This window comes from Ochotona curzoniae, unplaced genomic scaffold (assembly GCF_017591425.1).
Source record: "Ochotona curzoniae isolate NIBS_2020 unplaced genomic scaffold, NIBS_Ocur_1.0 patch188, whole genome shotgun sequence".
Taxonomy (NCBI): Eukaryota; Metazoa; Chordata; class Mammalia; order Lagomorpha; family Ochotonidae; genus Ochotona; species Ochotona curzoniae.
The window spans coordinates 505,399-522,675 of record NW_024466737.1 but is presented as its reverse complement, the minus strand read 5'-3'; the positions used below and the strand labels follow the sequence as shown (position 1 = coordinate 522,675).

Here is a 17,277-nt window from a genome sequence, read left to right as displayed (position 1 = left end):
GGTCCCCTCAGGCTCTGAGTGAACAGGTTCACATTCAGCATGTGCATATTGAGACCACGTCTTGGTTTCTGTGCTTAATAGTTAAGCTCCCACCAGTGTCTGTCTCTTGGGGTCCTGACTTTTGTTACAAAAAAAATCAAAGTTGAAATTGATCCAAAGAGGAGTCATTCTTATTCCAGAGTCTTTCTTTCTCCTCCTCCTTTTGCTTTTAATATATGCATATATTGATATTTCTATCTAAAAGTCATGTATTTGTGCCCCTTCTGTTTGAAGGCAGAAGACTACACTGAGTTTGAAGTCCCTTCCTATTCTAGGAACCAACTCTTGCCTCGGTTGCAAATCAGAAAATGCACTGCATATGCAGAGAAAGACAGATGAAGGTGCCTGGAGACCCAGGTGAAAAACTCAGGTTGCCTAAAACAACTGATGCAAATGAAGGACTTTTCTTTCCCAACAGCCCGAATTTAACTTCTCACAAGTTTCTGGGTGCTATGTTTCCTGACAATTTCCTACACAGCTGGTGGCAGTTGCCCTCACACCACAAACGTAGTGTCTGAAGCTGAAAGCTTGGGTCTGGAACATAAGGTTGGTCTCTGGCTTTTTCTCAAGCTTATGGGCAGACACCCCCAATGATGATCAAATCCAAGGCTAGTCCAGCAGCAGCAGCATGTGACCTGCCTGAGGAATGGCGAGAACGTGGGAATGGTCTCCCCTTCCTCGTAGCCTGCAAGGTTCCCCAGTAAAGCTCTGCATGCACACTGCATGACCACACCCACCTTCTCTCTAAGGTTAAAGGATTTACCTACAAGTGGGTAGTCTGGAGTATGAACTCCTTGCTGCCACACGTTCTCAAGCACCTTGTGAGACACTCAGCTTGGCTATTTTGTTTTCCTTTACTTAGTTGATCGTGACTACTAGTAGAGTTAAACAGCCAAGGGACAAAGGACAAAGGAGTGGATTTCATGAAGAAAAGAAGGATGGGCATTTGGTAAACCTCTTAAGGTGCTGATTGGGACAGTCATATTCCGTATCAGAGATCCTGGGTTCAAGTCCCACTTTTACTCCAGTTTTCTGCTAATGTGTACCCTGGGACGCTGCAGGTAATGGCTCAAGCAGTTGAGCTCTTATTACTCATGTGGGGCACTATTTGGGGATGAACCAGAGCATGGAAGAGCTCTCTCCTTGTGTCTTTCTGGCTTTCAAATTAAAAAAGAGAGAAAGAAATAGCTGTGTGACCCTATTGGTATTTGAATAGCTTGCTGATATGTGCTAATATGCTGTTGGGTGTATAGTTTGTGTTCTCCTAAGGGTGTAGTTTTATGGTGTGTGTGTGTGTGTATGTGTGTGTGTGTGTGTGTGTGTGTGTGTAAGAGTGATTTAGAAAAATCCAGCAGAGTTCATTGGCCCTGACTATCTACTGGTTCTCCAACCCATATGAGACTCCATGGACACCTGTTATGTGGATGGAGAGACCGGCATATTATTCCACCTTGCAGAACCAGCCCTGGGCCCAGAGCCGTCAACATACTTTGCCTCCAAAGCCAGTGCAAACACGCCAGCTGCCTCGGGAGCAGCTGCGGACGTCCCCGAATGCCTCAGAGTGCAGTTGCCATACAAATCTGTGGTTGCCTGCAAGGGAAGACATTGAATAATGAGTGAACACATCAAAATGCTTTTTTGATCCCCTCAAAGCAATATGGAGTAGGAGGGTTGTCTATTTATTTTACTTAAACTTTATCTTTTTCCTTAAGAAGACAAAGCTAAGGAGAGACTTAGCATCTATTCACCTTGCTCTTTGCTATTTATTTTATCTGAGCTTTCTAGTAGCTGATGCAAAAAGGGACATATAATCACTTATAGTTACAGAACAATTCCCCACTACACAAGCCAGTTGTCGGAAGCAGCACATCTGGGCTGTTCCAGTGACCAGAGGTATTTTTACTTCCTGAGCCTAAAAACCCTAAGAGGTGGGAAGTTAAGCACCAATTCCATCATCATACTCAGTGCAAATCTTTTTGTTGAATTAGAACCGACTCTGGGAAAATGTAAAGGCCACTGAAGCAGCATTTCTTTTTCCTTTATGAAGACAAGGATGGAATTTGTGAAGAGGAAGAATAACATGCTCAGCTTAAGTCTGCCAAGAACCAGGTAATAAAAAATGAATCTTTCTAAATCCCTAGAACTCATGGAGAGGCTCTGAGACAGGCTGAGTCAACAGGACCCAGTATGCATGATCATCCACGCCAAGTCTCATTTCAGGGCCAAGGGGGAACTGGCAAGCTGAGTTTGAAAGAACTTTCACCAAGAGTAAAATCTTATTTCCAATGTGTGCCAGGGTCATGTATAAACCACAGGAATTCTTCTCTGTCTGTAGGCTCCTCAAAAGAGCCTATTATTTTGAAGAACAAAGTATCAGGGAGGCGTAAAGGCATCCACTGGGCAAAATGACAGTATTCAGAGGAAACTCAAGGCCCTTCTCTAGCCCAAGCAGAAAGAAAGTCACAGATAAGGGCTGGGGCAAAGCCCCACGCTGTGAGGCCCTTGAGGAGTGGAGCTTCTGGGGGTGGGTGGGAGGCAGGAGGAGACCTCTTAAGGAGAATGGGGCTGTCCACACCTAATCTTTCCCGCCTGCTTCTCTTATGCTAAGAAGGGCCAAGGCCTCCTCTTTCTGGTAGCACCTGGCGTGCTTGCTCTTCTCCCTTAGGCCAGGAAGAGCCCAGGAGGACTCCTGGGAGGGACCTGCTGTCAAGGTCTGTATTCCTTCTAGGTTAAGGATTTTGGTGGCTCACACAGGAGCCTGGCCAGCTTGCCAAAGTGGGAGATCAGATGGCAGTGAAGCACTAGAAGGCACCCGATGGCTTGGTTCTGAGCTCTTTATTAACCTGTCATGGAAAGCTCTGGCGCAGAGGGTGTTGCTGTCAGGATGGGGCTCATCGGTGGCTTTGAGGTCACCCTCTAGACTCCTGGTTTGGAGGTCTAAGCAGAGTTTAAGGAACCAAACAACCACTGAGAACAAATGACCCAAAAGGATTCGTTATGCTGAACGGGTGAGATATATTTACAAGAGGTGGGGAAATGTATTATCGTAAACTGAGTGATTTAAGAAGGCAGAGTTACCCAGCACAAAGAAGTAAATAACTCACATGCATGATTTGTAATGTTTTTGTTTTTGAACTTGTGAATCTACTTAAAAATACCATTAGGACCCAGCATGGTAGACTAGCAGCTAAAACGCTCGCCCTGCATGTGTCAAGCTCCCATATGGGCACCAGCTCTAATCCCGGCGGCCCTGCTTCTCATTCAGCTCCCTACTTGTGGCCTGGGAAAGCAGTCGAGGATGGCCCAAAGCCTTGAGACCCTGCACCCACATGAGAGACCCGGAAGAGTCTCCTATCTTTTGGCTTCCAGTCTGTTGTAGCTACTTGAGACTTGAGGAGTGAATCAGTGGACAGAAGATCTTTTTCTCTGTCTTGCCTCCTCTGTATATTTGATTGTTTAATGAAAATAAATAAATTAAAAAGAAATACCATGAAAGTCAAAATTCCTTCTTGAGAAAATCCACAGGTATGCAGAGTTTTAGGAGGCTGATGGGCCTAGAAAATTCATCCATAAACGCTATATTTTAATGACCATCATACATGTATAGGTTCTTGGCTCAGACAAGGCAATGGTGTGACGTGTCCATTCTGATAATTATTTTTAAGAATGTTGTGCTGGGAAAGCATAAGGGCAAACCAGTGTTTATCATTGTTCATAAGCCAAAATTATAAGGAAGAAAATTTATGGAAAATGAGCTAGAAAGGAATCACCATTGCTTGCTCCCAGCATATAGTAGACCACTACAAAAAATAACTGGGCATAAAGAAAATGTGTCTACCAATTATGCTAAATAATAGGCCAAACTCAAAAAGGCAAATCTCTCATTTTTTTCTATGATATGTGGCAGTTTATATAGAATACAAAGGAATATAGAGGGATGAAATGAAAACCGTGTGATATGGTTGTCTTTTTTAGCCCTTATTTGTACTCCTATAGAACTGTGGTCTTCCTAGTTTTACTTGTTGAATATTATGGTTGGTGGTGCATTAAGCCTGTGGCTATAGAGTGGATTAAAATTAAAATTAAAATTAAAAAACTGATGAGAGGAAGAGATGGAGGGAAGGAAGAGGACTAAAGATAAAAATGAGAAGGGAGAGAAATGTGGTTATCTTTTTGGTATTGTATTTATGGAATGCATGAAACATATTTTTTTATATAAAAAATTAGAAAAAAAAAAGGCCTCAAATATTACATAAGATTTGGGTTGTTCTGAACTCTCAAACCACTACAGAAAATCATACCTATTTGTGAACGTCTTTGTATACCCAACATTTTGAAGCTGCCTGAAAGGTTGTCAGGTATAAGATTATTAATGTTACTGATTTTCACTGAAAGTACCTCTTGAAATAAAAGTAAATATAATAAAAAAAAACCAGAAAATGGGTCTTCTTTTCAGAACTGGTGTTAGCTCTCTGGGAGGAATGGTATATCCTATGCCGCCTCAGAGGGCCGGTGGGTATTTGGAAGTGAGGATGAGATGGCTGCACTTACCACGCCGGCCTCAGGGTTCCTCTTCCTCCCGTTGCTGAAGGTGGAGGCCAAGGTGGAGGAGCAGCTCTCGTCATACAGGGCAGTCCTGCCATCATTGATGGCCGAGTTGATGGAGATGGTCCACATGCTTGAGGCATAGCCGTCACAGTTGCAGTCGTCGTAGCTGCCACCATCCCCAGAGGCCCACACGTAGATGCTGCCTTTGCCCCCACGGCCCTGGGGAGAGCAATGAAACATGCTGCCACCCATTCCAGTGCTTGTCCAGGAGTCAGGACTAGATCATTGGCTTCTTGCTTCCTATTCTGTTATCCCCAAAATGGTGGGACTTGAGGCATCATCCAACTCCCCATAGAACCAGAGGATGGAAGATGCTGGTAGAGAAAAATCTGTCCCTGTGTGACCACCAGTGGATAACATTCCTGGTACGTAAGTTAAAGGCAGAGATGGTAGGAGGAGGAGGGATGATTGAATTACTTCCAAACTCTTTATGCCCCTAACATTTTCAAATATTCCTAATGGGACTTGGAGTTAATTAGCCCTTGAGTTAATTAGCTTGATAAGCCAACAAATATTGATTCCACCATTAACTGGGAATCATCCTCAGCATTTTGGTATACCTATGCTAAGAAACTCCACCTAAAACAAGCAACTGCTTTGGAAACTGGAAAGACAAGGGCTGACACTGTGATGCAGCAGGGAAGGCATAGGCCTGAGACCCTAGCATCCCAGATGTGAACTGGTTCATATCTCGACTGCTTCAATCACTATCAAGCTCCCTGCTAGTGTGCCTGGAAAGGCAGTGGCTAATAGCCCATGTGTTTGGACTCCTGCTGCCCATGAGGGACACCCAGATAAAGCTTTTGGCTCCTGACTTTGTTGTGGCACAACCTGGCCATTGCAGCCATCTAGCGAGTAAATTAGTGGATGGAAGATATCCCTCTCTCTGTGTCACTCCAGGTTTCAAATAAATAAATAAATAAATTGCAAAAAAAAAAAAAAAAGGAAACCAGACAGGGACCTAGATCACATTACAACATATGTGGAAGATGACATACAACAGACCTAGATTTGGTTTCAAAGTCAAGAAACCATCTCTTCTGGAACTGGTGTGAGTCAGGAAGAAGGATGAGACCGACTCTCTGCTAAACTTTCCCTCAAACCAGACCATGTGCAAGCTGCTTATAAGGCAAAGAAACCTGTGTTGAAAGAAAATTGTTGCCAAAAGTGTCCTCTCTCGGTGTAGGTAGGGAGTGTGGCAGACGGACAGGATGTCAGTTCTCCAGAGTCCTCCACACCCTTTGCAATATTGACCATGAAGCCCTGCTGGTGAAGCGGAGAAGTTGCTTTCCCACTTCCTGAATGTAGGCTGACCTCATGTCTTGCTCTGGCCAATAGAATGAGATGGAGAGACTGCCTGTGACCCAAGCACAAGTCTCAAGAAGCCCAGTGCACTTCTGTTGTCTCTGGGACATCTATGCACCATTACTATTGGCCTAAGTTAGTTTGCCCCTGATGAGAGTCACAACCCAGGCCAAGTCCCTGCCCCAGCTAACAGTCAGTCACTGCCAGAGGGGAAGTCCTAGACCCGCCTGTCCCTGGCTTACCCTTCAGGTGACTACAGGTGTGTGAGGTCAGCCGAGTATTGTCAATGCTAGTGAAGATCAGCAGAACCCAGTTGTTCTGTCACTCACCAGCAAAACTGTTGATGTTTTAAACTCCTGAATTTTGGGGGCAGATACACAGACAGCCTGTTTCTATATAAGCAGCAAACGGTTTGTAACTGGACTGGAAGATTTACCCAAATATAGTCCTTTGTTCCTAGGAATGTTAAACTTTGTTTACTGAAGCCAGATGGCACCCTTGAGGCCCTGTGATTACATCTTGCCTTTTAATGACTGATTTTTTTCCATCTTCGTCCTAGACAGGAGCCGGGCAGAAGCTGAGACAGAACAACTATGGCTCATCCAATAGTCGAAGAGGTTCAATAGAAGAAACCTAGGGTGATAATCATGGCAGGCATTTCTATGGCACCTGCTGTGTGAGCAAAGTATCTCCCATGTTGTGCTACTGAATCCTCACCATGAAACCAGCTACACCTTCAGAAACTAAAAAGAAAAAAAGTTAGGCATAAATAAGATTGCAGGTCTCTGTAGGGACTCAAGGAAGACAGAATCTGCTGAAGACACGCATCATGTTCCTAAGTCAAACGGCAGCATTGCAAAGAAACCTGTTTGCCTTGCGTTAATCTATAACTTTACAACCAAGATTCTTTCTGGGTAAAATGGCCACATCTGAGAGTTCAGCAGCAGAGATTTTATATAGAAACAAGTGGTCAAGGAATCAAAAACCCGAGTAGGTTATAGGAAGTTACCCTGGGATTACAGAATCTATGACCTTGGAGGGAGTTAGGCTGCAGAAGGTAGGGTTGTTGTGGGCTGGGCAGCTTTATCCCGATGCATATGGAATGGCAGGTGACTTCCCTGGGCTGCTTTTGTTGGAACTGTCTCTGCTTGAATCCATTTCATTCATTTATTTAAGGAATACAGGTGCATATAAGTATAATCAGGCAAGTGGTGCAACTGCAGACTAGTCTTCTGGAGTTTAGTCTAAATGCTAATTCTTAACCATTTTAACCAAATGAGAACTTTTCAACCAGGCAGTCAATTCTCATCTAAGGAGCAATTTTCACTTCCCCAGGAGCACTGCTCGGTGGTGGTGGTGGTGGTGGTGATGGTGGTGATGGTGTGTATGGCTAGCATGCAGCAGGTAGAGGGTAGGGATGCTCCTAAATTGTACAATGCGTGGGACATTGTCTCCCATCTACAACAAAGAATTCACCTGCTCAAAATATCAAGGTTGAGAAATGCTGCTGCAATCTAGTGAAAGAACAGCGAGTTGGAACTTGCTGGTCCTAAGCATACAGCTTAGCTTGTTTTCTGCTGTTCTAACAGTGTATCTGAACCTGGCTGGTTTCTAAGCTGCACAGGTTTAGTTTGGCTCCTGAACTTGGGGGTTGCAAAGTCCCAGAGTGTGGTGCTGGCATCATCATCTTGGCTTCTGTTGCAGGTTCCTTTATGGAAGGGCAAGAGGGTGAGGGTGGAAGAGGCAAAATGCAAGAGAGTTTGCATTCTAAGGACTCCTTGCAGTCACTGCTCTGGTCCTACAAGAATTACATTAACTCCTCTAACTAATCACTTCTTCAAGTCCCACCTCCCAATGGTCATCCAATTCTATCTTGAGTTTTGGAAGAATAAGTTCATATTCATACTTGAACAAAATGTAACCTAAAGTAACCCCTCACAAACTCAAAACTTCTTACTAGGTCATGCAGATCTAATATTTTGCTCATCATTCAAAAATAATGCTATAAATTTCTCACCATCAGGCAAGATTAAGTTCCAGTTACAGATGGGTGCTGTGGCTCTCTGTGCCCTCAACACACGGCCTGCCTCCCAAAGAGAGAAAAATCTCACTTTGAGAAGCACAAGGCTTCACCCTAGCCAATGGGCAGTGGCCAGGTTCCTGAGTAGACCAAGCCTGTGGTGGGAAGGCTGTGCAGTTGTATGGAAGAGGCAAACATTTCGGAAACTGTCTCCTCCTAAATGCTCAGCAACAGTAGCTCACTTCCAATCATCTTGACATTTTGATGCAACATAACATACTTTGAAAATTGCTGCATTTTTTCCAACTAAGAAAAATAATATTTATTGTAGAATAATTGGAATATATGAACTTTGAAGAAGAAAATACAACCTTCTATAATGTTCCATGAATAGCTAATCCCTGCTGATATTTTTTGCAGCTTCCTGCCTGTTTTCTATATAAATGCAGTCTAAGAATAGATTTAAAAATAAAATTGGAAACATAAAGCACATCTACTTTCTCAGAGTTCTTGGAATGTATTTCTTGCTTATCACATAACTAACTTTGCCTTATGTGATTAACACTCTTTTTAAAAAAATTATTGGAAATGCAGATATATAGAGAGGAAGTGAGACAGAGACGAAGATCTTCCATCTGATGGTTTACTTCCCAAGCGGCTGCAATGGCTAGAGCTGAGCAGATCCAAAGCCAGGAGTCAGGAGCCTCCTCTGAGTCTCCCATATGGGTGCAGGTCACAAGGCTTTGGGCCATCCTTGACTGCACCCCCACCAGGCCACAAGCTGAATGGGAAGTGGGGCCACCGGGGCTAGAACCGGTGCCCATATGGATTCCCGGTGCATTCAAGGTGAGGACTGTAGTCGCTACGCTTTCGCACTGGGCCTGATTAATACTCTTTTAGCTCATAATATTTTATTGCTCTTATAAAGTATCTATTCCATAATGTATCAATTCATTTTCTCATGTATACATGACCATTTCCATTTTTTTTTAAAAAATGCTTTATGTCTAAAAATAAAAAAAAATTCTTATATGTATCTTTATATTTATGTTTATTTCCTCAGAGAGATTTTTGGAAGAGGGAATTTTGGGTGAAAAGGAAAGAATATTTGATAATTGTTGATCTATATTATTGCTCTATGAAGTTCACTAACAATTTATATTTTTACCAGGACTGCGGTATCTCTGGGTCAGGATTTAGGATTACAATGTTTTAAAAAAGGGTTTTGCAGACTTGATGGATACAGGCGGCATCTTCTTGCTTTGAGTTATACATTTTTTACTACAGGTTGAGTTTACTTTTTTGGATCTTTACCTCTCACTTGTATTCTTGCTTTGTGAATAACCCAGCCTCAGAAAATATTTCCTCCTACTTTCTCTGTTTTGACATTCTTTTTGTTGATCTGTAAGAGCTCTTACATAGATCCGTCATCTAAGAAATGTAGAAGACAAGTAAGACGTGACAAGTTGCTCTTCAACTTACATCATCAGGAGAATGCTAACTAAACAAGAATAAAATAACCACACCATGCTTATTTGACTGGCCCACAGCGGGGACCCAGAGAACACTGAAGCAGGAAAGGAAAAGAACAAAAGGAAGATTTATCCTTCTCTGGTTGGAATGGGAAATGGTATAGCCACTCAGGAGGCTGTTTAGCAGCTGAGTCTCTAACAACTCGAACACTTTTATCATGTACCCCGGCTCCTTAATATTTACTCTAAGCAGCTGAAAACTTACATGAACACAAAACCTTCACATGGGTGTTTATACTAGCCTTATTCATCATTCCCTCAAATTGAAACAACCAAGCTGTCTTTGGTAGGTGAACTGGTGAACTATGGTGCATCCAGAGAGTGGAATGCTTTCCAGTGCCACAAAGAAATGAGCTATTGAACCATGACAAGACACAGAACCTTAAATGCATGTTACTAAGTGAAAGATCTCAATCTAGAAAGACTACGTACTATGTCCAACTGTGCAACTTTCTGGAAAAGACAAAACTGTGGTTGGGGAAGGAAGGACAAATGGAAGAATCAGGGGGATTTGTAAAGCTGTGAGATCACTCTTTTGGGTAGTATGTCACTTGACGTTGCTCAGAATTGGAGACCACACAATGCCAAGGTTGAATTCTCATGTGAGCTATGACTGTGGGGCTAAGGACTGGGTCATTAATGGTGACAAGGTTCTTCTTGGAGGGGGATTTCGATAAAGGGGAGGCCGGGTGTGTTGGGGAGAAGGGCTATATGGGGGATAATTTCTGTTCTTTCCTCAGGCAAAATTTCTATGGGGGGGCAGTGCAGTGACATAGTAGGTTAAGCCTCCACTTGCATCGCATTTGGGTACCAGTTTGAATCCCAGCTGCTCTACTTCTAATCCAGCTCCTTGCTTTTAGCTTGGGAAAGCAGCGGAGGATGGCTCAAGTTCTTGGACCATCCACGTGGGAAACCCGAAGGAAGCCCTTGGCTCCTGGCTTTGGATTGGCTCAGCTCTGGCTGTTGTGGCCTTTGGGGGATTGAACCAACGAAGCTGTCTCTTCTCTCTGTAACTGAGCCTTTCAAATAAAAATTTAAAAATCAATATTTAAAGAAAGAATACCACCCAATCTTATTAAAAAAAAAAAAAGAATTTCTCCAGGAGGGAAGTTTTGCATGAAAAAGAATACATGTTTGATGATTCTTAATCAGTAGTATTTCTCTTTTGAAGTTCAGTAACAATTTCTCTTTTTACCAGGACTGCAGACAACTTCGTATCCAGTACACTCGGTCAGGGGTCAGGATTACTGTGACTTAGGGGATAAAGATGGGACCTTGTTGCTTTGAGTTACCTTCCTCTTGTTTTTCTGTAGTTGAAATTCAAAGTCCTTAGGCACAACTCTAGATGCTGAGACAAGGATCTGCAAACAGGTAGTTCATTTGTAGGGGGAGCAGAGGGTGGCAGGATCTCACAGAGCAAGCACACCTGCCTGTGGTTGGGTTTATGGATGTTCAGCACGAGTGGGGTGTGGGGAATCTCCAGAAAAGCCAAATTGAGAATGGAATAGCCACTCTTAGCTTTGATCCGAATTCTCCACTTGATGCATGTCCCATGGCACCTGTGGGTGTTTCTTATTATTTCCTGGCCTTTAGGGTCACAACCCTGGATGTCAGAATCTCGCAGACCACAGTCTTGCTTACTCCACATGGTGATAAATGTTGCTGATGCTGCAGGTCCTGAGGGGTCATTTCCTCAGTAGTGCCCAAGAATGGAGTGAGCAACTGTCTGGCGTGGTTCAGAGTTGCTTAGACAGGGTTTCCTGTTGAAGCCAGGTAAGTCCAGGGTGAACTGGGACAGCTCACACCCAGCCTCAGCCAGCCTTCCTTTCTTTTTTCTCTGGAAGGAGCTGGAATTGCACCTGCTCCTGCCGAGGCACAGCTGCACACTCCTTTACTGCAGCTGCCTTGCTTGCATGCTGATCTTCTCGTAGTTACAGAGCATAAATCTTGGCTCATGGAGAATTCTGGAGAGTTCCCTGGCAAGAGGCATTCATTGCCTGTCACATGCCCTAGCCCTTGCTGCCTCCGTGTCTGACCCACGCTCTGATTAAATTTCAGCTGGCAGCCCCATGGCCTTACCTCACCTATGCCTAATTAATCACTGTCTTCCAGTGCAGTGTTCTGTCCCTGCCCCTCCTCTCTGGGGAGTAGATTTAGAGCCAGTCTCTGGCAACTGGCACCTTCCCATGCATTCCAACCAAAGAACTGGGATCTAGCTGGCAACTTTGCAATCTCCCAAGAAAGAGTAAACATCAATCTTTGTCTCCTCTGTATCTTACACATTTTTTTTTTAAGCTTTAAATATTCCAGTCAGCAACCCCAATAAGAAAATGTAAATATTCCTGTCAGCAACCCCAAGGAATGAAGAATAAGAAACTGGGGTGTTGTTCCCCAAGTCAGGGTGGCCTGTGGGGACTGCACTTCTTGCAGATGGGGAGAAGAGATCACAAATCAGTTGTCAATTGCAGGACCCTCCAGTTGTCTGAATTCCTCCTCTGGCCAGTCTCCTTACAAGGGTTATATTCTTTCTGGGAACAAAGGACACATCGCCTTCCTGGTGTGTCACTGATCCACAGAGTGGTGGCGGCCTGGCTCCAGTTAGGACTGCTGTAACTGCACCCTGGCAGTCCCAGCAGACTGCGGTGGGTACCCGCCCACCTGTCCTGGGGCTGAAATGATTCGTACCTGGGAGCAAACTGCAATATGGTCGGTCCCAGGGTGGAAATGGTCCTCCAAGGTTTCCCAGTGGGACTGCTGTGCAGCTGTACCCAGTGGTAGCTGGCCTAATGACTTAGCCTGCCCCTAGCCTGCTCTTTTCTCTCAGACCTACCCCATTACTGCTGGCTTTCCTTTTTCCTTGCCCTGAACATCTTGATCTCAATCTTGTTGCTTTGGGTCTGCTTTTGGGGGATTCCAAACTGAGGTAGTTGGTCATTACGTGTTATAATTCAGGAGTATCTGTCACATCTCGTGTTTAGTGCCTTGTCTGTCTCAAATATTCACTGAGCTGCAAACCCAAGTCCTTGAGGAAGAAGGAGGGTACATGACATTTGTATGTGAGGCCCACACTAAACAGTTGAGTGGTAGGGGTTCTGTGGCAGACATGTCCTGACAAAGGTCTTCCATTTCCTCTTTTTAAAAAGAAGTATATCATTTCACAATTTTTAAAATATTTATTTTACTTTTATTGGAAAGTCATATTTACAGAGAAAAGGAGAAACAGAAAAATCTTCTATCCACTGTTTTAATCCCCAAGTGGCTGCAACAGCAAGAGCTCAGCTGAGTCAAAGCCAGGAATTAGGTGCTTCTTCCGGGTCTCCCACACAGGTGCAGAGTCCCACGGCATTGAGCTGTCCTTGACTGCTTTCCCAGGGTACAAGCAGGGAGCTGGATGGGAAGTGGAGCATCCAGGACATGAACTGGTGCCTGTATGGGATCCCAGTGCATGCAAGGCAAGGATTTTAGTCACTAGGCTATTGCACCAGGCTCCCCTTCTTTCTTTTCTTTTCTTTTTTTTTTAAAATCATAAATGTGTTGGTTAAACAAAGTCTGGAGGCAGACATTAAGAATTTGGTCTTCACCTTTCAGAGGTGGGTTTTCCTTAAGCATTATCAAGACAATGGAAATGTTTGGAAGCAAATCTTTGCTAATATATAGCATACCATCACTTGCAAAGTAACAAAAAAAGAATCACCTTGGAGCGAGTCATTCCAGGAGACCAGCAAAAATCAGATAAGAAACTGTGTAGTTTCATCATACGAACTTCAGTTCCTGAAATATTTACATCTGCCACGTGAAGATGAGTTAGGAACAACTTTTCTTCAAGTCGCAGTGTGTTTGGCATGTTTTGCAAAAACAGTCATGCAGGCAAGGGCCTCTAGCTATAGTCAGAGAGGCTTCCAGATGGAGGAGAAAGAAGCAGCTAGCTCTGAGATGCAGTGAAACTGTTCTGAAGCCCCTGGGTGCAGGACTGTGGTGTAACCTGCAGCACGAGCATCCCATACGGGTGCTGGTTTGAGTCCTGGCAATCCCGCTTCTGGTTCAGCTCCCTGCTAATGTGCCCAAGAAAGCAACAGAAATATGGACAGTGTTTGGGCCCCTGCACTCATGTGGGAGACCAGGAAGGAGCTTCTGGCACCTGGCTCCAGTCTATCCCAACCCTGGCTGTTGCAGCCTTTTGGGGAGTGAATCAGCAGCTGGAAGATTGTTCTCACTGCAATTCTGCCTTTCAAATAAGATACATCTTTAAAAACTCCTCAAATGGTGTTCCAACGCAATGTCAGACATTTTTCTTCCCCTTGCTTGGGGTGCATTCGCTTTCTGCACACACTGTTGTTGGAGTCTATGGTATCTAAGCCCCTACAGGCATGGCTGATCACAGAGAACTGCTGGCAATCTCTCCTGATGCGTGACCGGTGGGTTGCAATATGGAGATGGCACGAGGCATCAAAACAGCTGTGCAGACCCACAGCTTTGAAATTGCTGCTCAGCCAACCCTGGCCGATCTCCTGAGCCATGGGGGAGCCATACGTCTCATCAAACAGTCGTGCTGAGCCATTAAGGTCATTAGTGACAGTAGTGACAGGGCAGCTGTCATTTGCTGGACACTTACTGCACATGAGTGCGCGTTGATCTCATGTACAGCTGACAACAAACACCCAGGCAGGACTCATAATTCCATAGGTGAGAAATTGGTGCAGCAAGGTCAGCGAGGTCACATCTCTCACTGAACCAGGCCAGTTCTGACCACTGCGCTGGTGTGAAGCCCTTGAGCCTGGGCTCTGACTTGTCTGGGGTGGTCCCTGCCCTGAGACCCCACAAAAGGAGCTCTTGTCTCCTTGCCCCATGATCACTGCACTTCCACTCCTGGCCACCCTCCTGGAGAAGGTGCTGTCTCCATCCCTTCTCCTGGGCTCTGCTCCCTGCCAGGTTCATCTCCAGGAGCTGCAGCCTTGGAAATGCATCACTCAGACCTGCTGCCGTGGGAGCAATGGACTCCTGGTCCCTGGGGCTGGCCCTTGCATCCACCCTCCAGTCTGCGCTCAGATCCCTCTGCTGCAGGTGGCTCCCAGCCAACCACTAAGCAGTGTGATCCAATGGAGCATCCAACATCCTGCAAGCGGAACTGCAGTCTGAGACACCCCCCTCCCTCCCCAACCCTCTGTCCTTCCCTCTCCCCCTCCCAGGGGGTTCAGGCCCTGCCGAAGTTTCCCCTTCATTCTTCCATCCCCTTAGCTGTATCCTGCATAGAAGTCCCTTCCAAGGCACCTGTCTTGCTATCTGTTTCTAGCAGTATCCCTGACCTAACGCACAAGGTAACAGCTCTATTCTTAGCCTGCCCTGGCCCTCCTCCGTTTGCTTTACTGTCACACCACTTCACTTGTTATATGTCCCATCCGGTAAACATATGTCTTTACCTTGTTTACACCATCAGCCATGGCCTGAAGTGTGAGCTCCCGGGGCCCGTCCACGGTCTTGCCATTGTCCGTGGGGCCCCAGCTGGCACTGTAGATGTCTATCAGTTGGGGCATGTGACTGATGGAGGAGGCCTCGATGATGTCCGTCATGAATGGCTGGTCCAGCATCCGGATACCTGTGGGCAGGTGCGAGCAGAGGGAACGCCAGGTTTGGTGTTACAGTTCACAGGGAACTTGGGGTGGAGGAGGGCTTGGGTCCTGAAAGGGTTAGGGCCCCGCCAGGTGCCCAAAAGGATACTGTGGAGGCCTCTGTGTGCACCCTACCTCAGTCTGCCTCACGTAAGTGGTTGAAGATCATTTTATTGCCCTAGCCTGCTCCTCTGGGGGTTCCTCTTTTTTTTTTGAAGATGTGTTTATTTTTATTGGAAAGTCAGATATAAAGAGAGAAAGAGAGACAGAGAGGAAGATCTTCCATCTGATGGTTCACTTCCCAAGCGACCACAACGGCTGGAGCTGAGTCAATCCAAAGCCAGAAGCCAGGAGCTTCTTCCAGGTCTCCCACACAGGTGCAGGGTCCCAAGGCTTTAGGCCGTCCTCAACTGCTTTCCCAGGCCACCAGCAGGGAGCTAGATGGGAAGCGGGAGCTGATGGGATTAGGACTGGCAACCACATGAGATCCCAGGTGTGCAAGGCGAGGATTTACCACTAGGCTATTGCGCTGGGTCCCTCTCCTGGGTTCCTAATGAGAGACCAGAGGTGACTCCCCAGATTGGCCAGTTTCTCCAGGCATTGGGATGTTGATTGAGGAGACACAAAGGTATTGTGCATGACAAAGGAGGGAAGAAATTAGCTAAGGGGGCAAAGGGCAGAGGGCAGGAAGGGGGAGGGGTAGGGAGAGTCCAGCAGGGTGAGACTGTCCAGCTGAACTGTGACAGGAGGGCGGGGAGAGGGACGTGTGCTATTCTGAATTGTGTTATTACAGGGAGTGTGAGTTAGCCAGACCCCTGCCCTTCGTGTATAACACATCTCTGGAAAGCTTGTGTCACTCTCTGACACTTCCTGGAGCAGTGTCCCACAGGTCTGATGAAGTGGAAGCACATTCAGCCAGCATACTGGGGTGCAGGGAGAAAACGGGTGGGTGGCTGCTGTTTCTGCTGCCTCTGCTCTGGAAAGCATGGCTCACATCATTCTCCGGCTGTATGCAAAAGGTCAGCCAGGGCTAACCCACTAGCAGTCAGTGGGATGGGCTTTCTGCACCTCTGCCCCCCGTAAGGCTCCCTGTGGAATGTTCCCTACTGCAGGGGCCACATTACTCTGCAAGGTTTTTTCCTCTGGGACGCCAGACAATGGGCTGGCCCCAAGGCTGGCAGGACCTTGTAGGGCTTCGGGCTAGTGTTGTTAGTGGGTGGTTGGTGTGGGCATTTCACACAGGTGCCCTGGTTGAGAACCTGGGTAATCCTGGCTGCTCCACTTCTGATCCAGCTCCTTGTTAATGTACCTAGGAAAGCAGCATAAGATGGCCTAGGTGCTTTGGCCTCTACAACCCCATGGGAGACCCAGAGGAAGCTCCTGGGCCTTGGATTCTGATCCACCTAGCCCTGGCCATTGTGGCCATCTGAACCAGCAGATTGAAGATCTCTCTTTCTCCTCCACTCTTTTTGTAAGTCTGGATTTCAAAGAAAGAAATCAATCTTTACAAAACACATCTGGATCCTGACATCCTTTGTGCCCCACAAGGCTAATGGACATCGTTATTCAAAGACTCTCTTTCATAAACCTCACTGTCTAACATGGAACACAAGTCAGGTTCCGCAGGGCAAGGGCAGTTGGCTTGAAGTTGTGACTTGAAGTTGCTTTTTTTTCTCATTAGGGATTTACTGTATTCAGATTGCTGAAGTGCCAGGGTCTCTCTTTCCTCCTTGCTGGCTCAGGGAACACCCTTTCTACATGGACTGCACCTGCTCTCCATGCATCTTTAACCATCACAAATGCTTAGAATGTTCCATGCACCACCGGATGGCAAGGTCTTGGAGTCCAAGTGACATGTCTATTTTGTTCACGTCCATGTCCTTGGGGATCGACGGAATGCTTGGTATTTATCTTAAGCTTGATAAATACATGTCTGGAATTATCACTGTATTTGCTTGATTTTCTGCCCAGCAGAGATGACAGACCCACAAAACCAAAGCAACCAGTTCGTTAACCATCCTCAATCACTCATCCATCACGAGGTCATCATTTTTGCTAACAAACCTGTGATCATCCGTGAACATATGCTAAGAGGACTCTCACTTGGCAGGAACCTAATCTTTAGTGTCAGCTTTCCATGGGCTCACTCTTAGGGTTCATTTTATAA

General features: G+C 45.7%; 1 protein-coding gene across 2 annotated transcripts in view; it reads right to left on the bottom strand.

Annotated features, from left to right (window-relative positions):
• LOC121166638 (neuroendocrine convertase 2) overlaps positions 1 to 17,277 on the bottom strand; it is a 214,759-nt gene that overhangs the window by 10,812 nt on the left and 186,670 nt on the right. For both annotated transcript variants that reach the window (XM_040995856.1, XM_040995857.1), the window contains 3 exons: positions 14,922 to 15,097; positions 4,591 to 4,806; positions 1,529 to 1,629 (listed from right to left, as the gene is read on the bottom strand). In XM_040995856.1, coding sequence (XP_040851790.1) covers positions 1,529 to 1,629; positions 4,591 to 4,806; positions 14,922 to 15,097 — 493 coding nt within the window. The remainder of the gene's footprint in view (positions 1 to 1,528; positions 1,630 to 4,590; positions 4,807 to 14,921; positions 15,098 to 17,277) is intronic.